The 10,453-nt window shown below is 45.2% G+C and overlaps 1 protein-coding gene across 1 annotated transcript in view; it reads right to left on the reverse strand.

Moving 5' to 3' along the window:
• Positions 1-220: 220 nt before the first annotated feature.
• The window catches only part of LOC104279361 (protein CASP-like), a gene marked incomplete at its 3' end in the record, with an annotated part of 38,294 nt that continues 28,061 nt past the window's right edge, over positions 221-10,453 (reverse strand). Inside the window, exon 6 of the mRNA XM_009876627.1 lies at positions 221-269. Coding sequence (XP_009874929.1) covers positions 221-269 — 49 coding nt within the window. The remainder of the gene's footprint in view (positions 270-10,453) is intronic.

Here is a 10,453-nt window from a genome sequence, read left to right on the forward strand (position 1 = left end):
TATTAGAAAGTAAATACCTGGCAAGCGCTACTCTACTGTAAACACAATCTTTACAGAGTATCCCTGAAGAGCTGTATTTTTCTCTAAATTTGCATATTTTTTTACTCTACGCGGTTATGACTGCTAAGTGCCTATAAATGTCACGAAATCCAAAAGAGAAGAAAAATAGAAAATCAAAGTCACACTTATAATGTTATGAGGGACTCATTTAAAATCCTACCTGATTTGCTCTTTCGAGGTCGGTCATGATCATCTCGATTTCATCAGCCCTGGGAGAAGGAGAGAGCAGAAGCACTGTTACCACACCACGAACGCCAGCGAGTTCACGCACACTACACTTGCAACACTTGTACGAACAAAACCGATTTTTGGTCTTTTTTGTGAAGGACACAGTAGGACTGGTCAGCCAGTCTCTTGACTGGTGAAATCCTCTTGGGTCTCAGCTCTGTGGACTGGCTTCCCAGTCTCCAGTTCCTCTGCCTGTTCCCTTTTTGCAATGAAATAAGTGTGTTGGGGACTGCAGACGTTCATGAGAGTTTATGAAGATCTTCCTCTCCAAACCTTCCGCAGAAGGGCAGTGTCATCCTTCCGACGTGTCACAAGTGATAATTATGGAGAAGTCAAAGAGACTAAGAAATTTAATTTCATATTATGTAGAAAAGAAGGGAGGTTTGACACAAATTCACGAAAGTCTAAATTTAGATTCAGGCTCTTAATGCACTTTACAAAGCTAAATAAAGTCAAAGGGTTGGAAAAACTACTGAAATAGTCAAGGAAAACTAGATCCTTCTCAAACACAGGTGGCAGCTCCCAGCCCTGCCCCCGTAAAACCCACCATTTCTAAGGTTCACACAAATGGATCCAATCCTTAAGCAATCTTTTTTTAACCATTGTGTTGAATCACGGGTGAATATTTCATATTCACGCTCTCACTGGTGAAAGGCACCGGGAGAAGGTTTGGGATCGCTGGAACAAGCCATATTACTTCTCCCCAGACGTCCTGCCTGTTGTCCATCCCTGGGCCATATGGAAGCAATAAACCCCGTCCTCATCTCCCAGGAACAGCAGCTTTAACCAGCAAGTCCTTTTGCAATCTGCCAACACCACAATGTCTGCTTTGTGCTTTGAATCTGTGGCAGATCACTATCAGTGAAAGCTGTGAAGTGCTGGGATTCCCTTCCTCTGCCCGTGCAGAAAAGTCAGGGTTTGTTTTCCTGCAATCCATTTTTCGACGCAGGTGTTTGCTGGGAAAGATGGTTAATTGAAGAACATCAGGGTGCTGGCACACTCCACGCTGGATCATTACACTCAATACTGACTCTTCAACAGCATTTCAGGTTTCTGTGTGCACACTCAGGGAAATGCAGTAAAAGATCATAATAAGTCAATGTGTATGTATATAAATGAATGGAAAATTATTTTTAATTACAGCCTTTAATGTTGTCGGGGCAACATGAACTGCCTTTGGAGAAAACCTTTTTGGACAATAACGGAAAACAGATTAACACGCGTTTTCCTGTGCGCAAGAAGCTAATGTGCTCTTATATTCGAAAGAAATGCACACGATGCTTTGAATTAATAATAAATAACAGACATTAGTTACGGAATGAACTACCACTCCTTGGGCCAGGAAGGATTCAAAGCGTGCAGGGAGCAGCCAGAAGCCAAGCCTGGAAGGGTTAATGTGAGCCCAGAGTAGCCCTTTGGATCTCTTCAGCCTCTGTAGCTGTGAAGCATCTTTTGTTTTGGACTCCAGCCCCAAAACCCTTGTTAATCCACTCAGGGACATCACAGTATTTCACATGGCAAAGATGTCCCTAACACCATGCAAGCGACCCCGTTACGTATCCATAACAGAGATACGAGGGAAGAGAGTGTCCTAACTCACCAAAAAAAAAAGTTCCCGAGCATTTTACAAATATTTTTAGCCAGTATAGTTTCAAGATCCTCGTTATATAAGCTGCGCGTTCAGGCTGAATTTATGTGTGAATGCCTCAGGTTACCCGGAGCCAGTAAACGACGTCTGGATCATGTCACGCGCCTCCCGGGCCAGCGCTGGGAACGTCCCAGCCCAGCAGGGCGGCTGCAGCTGAAGAGAACCCGGTTTCTGCTCACTTCCCTGTAGGCTTTGTAGGCTTTGGAGAACAGTCAAATCACGGCCTTTCCTCCCAAAACGGAGCGGTGGGGGGGGTGTGTGAGTGCCAGGTATCAGTGTGAAAAACCTGAGAGGATTTAAGGTCTCAGAAGCACAAAGCCCTCAGTCTGGGAGAGAAGGAGGGTTGTGCTTTGGTTCAGCCAAGGGAACTTCTATCTTCTGGAGAAAAGAAGGTGACTGATGCAGAAGAGACGAGTAGGAATAGGCAGAAATGTGAAAGGGTCTGGGCTCATCCAAGGACCTTTGGCCACCTTCAAAGATCGCAGAAGGGAGCCAAGGGTGGGAGACAAACGAAGAGAGCAGAGCGAGAAGGAACAGAGGGGTTCAGCTGAAGGCGTCCCTGCCCATGGCAGAGGGTTGGACTGGACGACCTTGAGAGGTCCCTTCCAGCCCAGCACATTCCATGTTCTGTGATCAAGGCCAAAGGAGCAAGGGCAGGTGGGAGCTGGAGCAGCGAAGCACAGGAGCATCCTGGCCCCCTGAAAGGCTGAAACACGGGATGGTGCCTGAAAAATGAGGCAGAAGGACACAGGACAATCCGGTTTTGGTAATGGACAGAAGTACGAATACTGACACTCAGACGCCACTTCAGCTGGGGCCGGGATTTCAAAGCTCAGTTACAGCGCTGATATATGCAGCCAGTTACAAAAAAAAGCAACCGAGGATACAGAACGCCATAAAAATGACATTTCTGCCCGTCGGTGCACACAGGTAATTCTGACCAAACCCAGCAGAAGTGTCAAACTGTAGCCACGGGCCAAACTGTCCCTTTGTCCTTGTATCCAGACACAGCAGCTGACCGACTCTGCGCTCCCCTTCCCCTCATGCCTTGTCACTACCTGGCTTTTCTGCACACCACCCCTCTCCGCACACCAAATAAAAGGGTGCAGCACCTCCGAAAGCCTTCAAGCAAAACACCTCCAGCCTAGCAGTCTGCGCCCCAATGGAGGTTAATGCTGCAACCATAAATGTTATCTTTAAGTAAAGTAATGAATTAAATTACTCTATATTCTTCTCTAGCAGAAGCATCAACGGCATTCAGCAGAATCTTCGAAAGGAATTCAGTCTTTTCACTTTAAAAGCTCAACTACCACATCACTAGCTGGCACTCAGCAGTCTAAAATCACTTATTTGAGAAAGTCTCTAATAGCTACATTCACTGTTTGCTCAGCAGAAGTATTTATTATAAAATAAATTACAGTTCTCACACCTTTTATGCACTCACAGGAACAACTTGCATTGATTTATTGTTTACAAAGCACCGTGCTGAATTCAAACCTGCATGGTGCGAGCAAACTCCGCTTTGCCCACGGCATTAGTCCCACATGGGTCAGTTTTGATGTATTCACCACCCGCCACATCTGCTCATTTTCAGCCCTTCCCATTCCAACATTTCTCTTTATCCCAAGGGAACAACTCGACAGGCAGAACGCCATCCAGCTCAAAGCTGCCAGCATCTTGTCCGGCTGGTTTTCACTGAAAATCTGGTGGGAATGGTCCAGTTTAGCAAATCTGTGGTTAGACTGACTCTAAATTTCTGACCAAAGCCATTTCACGTGAACTAAACTCACTCAGAAGAGCCACAGATCTGATGAGTTCACTTTTTAACTTCCTTCCTGAACACAGCCAGTGACCCGGTCTCTTCTGGACTATGCCTGGACTCCCCCAACAGCCCAAGAGCTGAAGGCAAGGACGGAGCCCCCAGCGTTCTGTGTTTCTTCAGACAGAGATCGAGGCTGCAAGGAGACCTTCTGCAAAAACACACCAATATTTCCCACGTTTTACAGCAGATTTCAACCTTGCAACGCAACATCATTCAGCATTCGTCAAGGGTGATCTTCCTTAACATGAAAATAGACCATGAGAAAGAGAGTGGGTCAAAGCTCTTTTCCAGAACAAACATTATCTACGCTGTGTTTTCTCATTCCACAGACAGTATAATCATTTATCTGATCTAATTCCTTATAATCTCTGCGTTAGAGGAGCAGTAATCATGCAAGCAAGACAGTTCTTCGATCTGTATGACAGAGAGCTTGGTCTAAGTTTCAACATTAGAGAACTTAGGAAATCACATTTTAAGGCCAAGCCTTTGGAGCTACAGAACAAGCACCATCAAGCAAAAAGAATCCAAGTTGTTGAAACAGCACGACCATGAAATATTCTATTATTTCTTCTCTTGCTGCTATGTTCGAAGAGAACACCAAAACACATTAAAAGCTATAGATTTTACAAGGTATAAGCTTTTACCAGTCATGAATGAGCCCTCAGAACTGACACGCCATCTATAAAAAAACAACTTAAGGAGTTTAAAAAACCCCACAACCACCCACTTCTCAATTCAATTGCTTATGGGAAATAAAAACTGCAGAAAGGCTCAATTTTCTTTTTAAGATCAAGATAACCGATTAGGTTTGAACAGCATAACAAGCAAGCAGATTCAAGAATTGGTGGCACGGCAGAAGCTCCGTTCTCTCGCTAAATGAAATTAAATCAGACGAAAACCCTGAACACCACGAAGCGATTCACCTGCCAGCAAGAAGAATCTGAACTTCATGATTAAAATCCAGTTGATCCAACTCCTTCATTTAGAGACCAGCTTAAAGAGGCAGAAACAATTCCTTTTTTATTAACATGACAAGCGAGTGGTTTGCCAAATCTTGTGGCTACAGCCCCCTGAACATTCAAACTTACTGAACCTTGAAGGAAACTGCTGTTGGATTCTTTATACGTGGAAGAACTGAAAAATACAGATGACACTTTTGAAATCGCAGTCAGCGGCGTGGCCAAGAAACTTCACTAGCAGGGCAGATTAATATTCTGGTTTGGCAAAAAGCAAACAATGTCTTTTCCCACACATTTGTTTTCTTTAAAAACACGTATAAGTTTACTGGTCGGAGGGAACGGTATGTGGAGCCACTGGGGCTTGTTAAAACGTTCTAATTACCAAAACATTTACGCAGGCAATTTCAAACTAAAAGCACACATTATCAACTAATGTGCATTTATGCTTAATTAAGGAAAAAAAGAAGAAAAATCCTACTTGTAACACATATCTGCGGTTGTCAGAGAGCTGGCTTTGGCCAAATTAGGGAAACAGCCTCTTAAAATTAGAGGCAGCGTAACCCATAGACCTATAACCTGTGCTGGCACGAGACAAAACGCGAAGAGTTATTTGGGATGTTTAGGAAGGGAAGGAAAGAAGAAGGGCCAGAGTGTTAAAATAAAATAAAAGAAGCAAAAAAAAAAAAATAGCTGCGCGTTGAGTTTTTTTCAAGTTTCAATAAAATTTTTATCAGGGAAGGTTCCTGGGCCTAGGAAGTAATTTCGGATCACTAAACAACGTCAAAATCGCCTGCAGCCCAATGATCACAGCATTCACTCAGGGCACAAGAGCATTCCAGCATTTGAATATTCAATTCTATTTTTTTTTCTTGGAGCGAAAAAGAAGGATGGCCAATTCCCTATCCAAACGCCAGGCTTCTTCTAAGCTCTGCAGGTAGATGCGCTCATCTAACCCCTGCACCTCGGTGACCACGCCGAGGTGCCCGTGGTGTTGGCTCCCTTAATTTCTGTGAAAGAGAGAACCAAACGCTTTCTTTGAAGCTCTTGGAAAGTTTCCAGTCGGAGGTAATATAACAAAACCCCACTACATCTATTTTTTCTTGCACCTTCTGAGTATCATCGCACACGTATTTTAGGCATTTTTAGAATTCATAATGATTCTAATCCAACAAACATCCATATTAGATAAATCCACTTTTACTGGTAATACAACCTTCCAAAGCAAGAGACACGAGGGTTGTAAAAAGAAAGGAAAAAAATGTTATTTCAGCATAACCGGCACAGCACGACAAAGGGCAGGAACTCACACACTTTTTACTACTAAGTTCTCAAATCTACTTTTCAAATTGCAAGAGCTATAGGTTAATATTTTCTTTCACAGCAACCCTCTAAGGATCTTCAGATCAGATAATCCTTTTTCCAATGTCATATAAATCCAGGCCTCTTGTAAAAGAATTTCTCTGTTCAGGGATTCATAAATCCACCAACTTCAGTAATGAATTGGGTGTTTCCTTTCCTAGGAACTCGATTGAAGAAAAAACCCTCTCTCTGCTAAGCAGTGAAACACTGAAGGCTTTAAATTGAGAGATCAAAGCAGCGCTGGCTTCAGGTGCTCCGGCGATTACCCAATCCATCATCTGGATTAATCTGGGGAGCGGTGAAATGTCCGCTGCACATTGTGCAGACCCCTCTCGGCCGTTACCCTCTACTAAATCAAGTTCCTCCCCCAGGAAAAAGGAGAGAGACTCAACAACGCTAACTTTTCCAGGCTTTTTTCTTTTTTTTGGATTAGAATGAACTCTTGTTTCCCCTCACTGCTAGCCGTACAGCGCACCGCATACAGATTCGAGCTGAGAAAAATAAACGAAATCTCACGTACAGATTTCTCATCAAGCGTGCTGGGTTAGTACCGTCAGCACCGGGATCGAGCAGTCGCGCTGGCAGCGGGTACCATCTTCAAACAAACGCAGGCCTGGGCGCTTGGAAGATGTCAGGTGATCACTGAGCATTGATAAAGGTTAAAGAAACTGCTTATACAGCCCAAGATACTGAGCAATAGCTGGACAAGACAAGAATCACCTCGATCGTTAGAAGGAGAAGACTCTATAGAATAAAATAGCTTTCCGCCCACAGAAAAACTGCTTTTTAAGAAAACCTGCAGAGCACTTTGTCTTCTCTTTCATGGCTAAGTCAGGGATTCAAGGATAAGAAAATCATGTTTGCAATTACAAAGTTTTCAACGCAACGGAAATCAGCTTTATTGCAGCGATACACGAGGGAGAAGGAGTATTTTCTCAATCGTTTCTACAGAGCGAAATTGATAGGAGTGACACTAATTGATACACTCAATAAAATCTGAAGAGAAAAAGTAAGAATTATATACAACAGACAGCACCAACTCGCAGAACCCCAGAGCCGTGACTCCGGTTCCACAGACACGACCTCGGCAAACTGCAAAGCAAAGCCCGCTTCACCTCAGCACCCGGCCTAAAGAGAAGGTGCGCTGCTGGTACTGACACCAGCCCAACAGAGCAATAAATGGGTCACCTCTCAGGCGCTGACAGCGCTGCTTTCCTACCTGGCACACAGGGACACACCTGCACCACAGCCTAGCTCCCCACACCGCTCACTCCTTCATTTCAACAGCTCTTACTCGTGTTTTTCTCTTCACAAGAGCAGGTCTCTTGAGACCTCTGTGTCCAGCCACCACGCTGCCCATCACAGAAAGTAAAAGGAACGTCAAGAAATTCTTTTTCTCCCAGTCTCCAGATCACACACGTCCTCTTTCATGACATATACTTGCTTTACCCTCCAGTGCCCCATGAGTAGTATTAAAATCACTAATTAGGAGCATCATGATTTGGATCGTTCTGGGTTTCTTCCCGCCTCAGACCACCGGTGACAATCCTTTGGGCTACAGGGACATTCAAAGAAGGCTGCTGAAACATTTGTGCACCTGAAATTGCAGAAACAAATAACCTTGTTTAGGTGGACCTAAAAATGAGATTCCACTTCTGAGGGAGCTGGTGAGAAGTCTGCAACCCCATGAGCCGTGGGCTCCTCCTCCCGTAGGCTCTAGCACCCTCAGGCAAAGAGAGGAAGGAGTCCCAGCAATTCAGTTTTGCCGGAACTATTCTGACCTGTCTTTAGACACTCTGGAGTAACAGAGAAAGACATTTCTGACGTTTAATTTTTGAGGTGTTTATGCCCAAATCCCACTTGCATTCATGTCCTGAGAGGGAGCTACTGCACCGCAAGCTGTACAAACCCCCCAGACCTGCAGGATCCAGCCCTCAGGGTGAGGAACACCATCTCCAGGTTCAAGTTTTGCCGAATATTCATGCTCAGAGGAGCCAATTTAGAACAACAAATGTTTCCAGCTGCCTTCCTGGCTGCTGCTGAGCCGCACTGTGCCATCCCCGGGTAGCAGGAGTCACTGCTGGATCCCACACCACGGCCCTGAGGATTTTCTAACAATGCAAGATGACACAGATGTGGCAAACTCTCTATTTCGTCATGCCTGCTGTTACAAACTGGAAGAGCTTGCCACAATTCCCCTCTCCTGACTTCAGCTGATTCAATAACCTACCAGAATTTAAACACAGACACCCTTCCCTCTCCCTCACTTGCACACAAAGCATATCAAAAGCATGGAATTACTCCTGACTTGGCCTTGAGCAGCCAACATGATGTCAATTTTACATGTTTTATAAAGCAACAGCATGTAGAAAGCAACTCAAATGCAGGTCATATCAAGCATGTGACCCGCAGAGCAATCAAAGGCTGCCTCAAACTGTCATTCAAGGTTCAATCTTCTTCTTGCAGGAAAAATGAAACATCTGTGGCCCAGAGAATTAAGTTATGTATTGCATAATTCATCTGGTGTCTGCCACGGCAGCCATTTTAATGCTCTAGTGATAAACATGTTTGATTATTTTTGTTTTGTTTCCTGTCGCCTCCATGGTATTTCTATTTATCTACCCATACTACAGCGCCGAGTGGAGATAACAAACACACAAAACAATGCTCCAGTCGGCCGATAAGACGTGGGAAATCAGCAGTCTTATTAATCACATTAGGGCAGCATCATTATTAAAACTTACATTCCCTGTACTCGTACTCGCTCTGGTTCTTTTGGGTGCTCTCTACTGTTAGATTCAGCGATGAAATTACTGTTTCCCAAGGATCCAAACACAGGCTTTAGAGGTCTTTCTAACAGAAAGCTGCTCCTCTCGTACACAAAGCAAGGGGTTTCCCATCCCCCTGTTTCTTTTTGATCCCGACAGAAGCATCTCGACGCAGGCAATGCAGAGGACCCCGCTCTTCACCTCTTCCACTAGCGCATCTGTGAGAAACCCTACCCTAAAGAGAGTCATTTGGGGAAGTGATTGCTTTATTAATGGCACCTTAGCTGAATTTACTCCCAGCCTTGTGAACCCAAACGCCTTCTCACCTGCCACGAACTTCACTGGCTTTCAGAACACGTCCCTGCGGAGCGGGTGGGAACTTTAACCCTCGGCCCCCACGCCTGGCGCTCTGGGTGCTCGTTCCCACCGACCATTTCTGCAGCCTACCCAGAGCCGCACAAGTCAGTTGGCAATTAAACAGAGCAGCCGTCACCTGTGCAAAATTTAATAAACTTGGCCAACACCGTCTTGCTCCAAAAGGGCGCTTTGTGCCGGCCTGATGGAAGAAAACGGGCAACAGCCTCTGAGGTGGTGGGATCAGGTGTAGAGTTACTGATTCTCACGATCTGGAGCCTACAGGTTTCCCACAGCGAGCAAAATCCTCATGGTAAAGCAAGAAGTCAGCACGACTACAAAACCTGGTTTGGTAGGACCAGAGTTGTACCTGATACCCGCGTGCTGCGTCCTGTGATGCTCTGCGCGGAGGTGAGTCAGCGTGTAACATAACACATCCTCCCGTGAGCCCCAAGACAAATAAAGCCCCGCTTCCTCGCCATTGTTCCTATGACAGTACCCATTGTAGTAATATCAGCTGTCCCATCTGCGCTTCGTAGCCGCCCCCCGTCGCTACTTCCTCCTGCAATGTTTCTAGGTCACTCCCTCATGCCCTAAATGTCATCTCTTCACCCCCTGGCCCACAAATGGAAACTCAGACCTTGGATGGTTTCCAGCCACACGGACGTGGCTGACGGGGCAGCGAGCAGAGAGGCCACCGCCGCTCCCCCAGCCCCCAGCACTCCTCTCCGAGCGATGATTTCTCTCTCCTACCCAGGCCCAATTCCTACAGGAGTCACCAGAGCTCCCTGTGCTGAGGATTCCGAATGCTGTTAATGAATCTTTCAGTCAATCATTGGTTTCCAAGTTCATTTAGGAAGGGAAGCGGCAAATCGATGCCCGGGCAGGCAGGCAGCATGACAGACCAGGTCATGGAAGCTTCTCCTCCTTCTCCACAGTCGGGCGAAAGTGCTGCTGCCCAGAGGCATAAATGGCGTTTTACTTGAAAAAAAGGCGTAACAAAGTCTTAACTGATTAGCTCAGCTGCTCGACAACTTGGATAAGCTGCTTTATAATTGTTTCTCCAAATAAATAATAATAATAACAGATAGTTTGGCATTTTGGAAATACAGCACCTGCAGCAATTTACCTATTTTTAGTCATGGAGTTAAAAAAGATAATTTATCCAAAATTAGAAACCTTAATTGCAGGCATCTTAGGTGTCATTCTTTTTTATCAGAATGGCAATACTTTAAACTGTGAAGAATCAGCAGGA

This window comes from Apaloderma vittatum, unplaced genomic scaffold (genome assembly GCF_000703405.1).
Source record: "Apaloderma vittatum isolate BGI_N311 unplaced genomic scaffold, ASM70340v1 scaffold38650, whole genome shotgun sequence".
In the NCBI taxonomy this organism is placed as follows: domain Eukaryota; kingdom Metazoa; phylum Chordata; class Aves; order Trogoniformes; family Trogonidae; genus Apaloderma; species Apaloderma vittatum.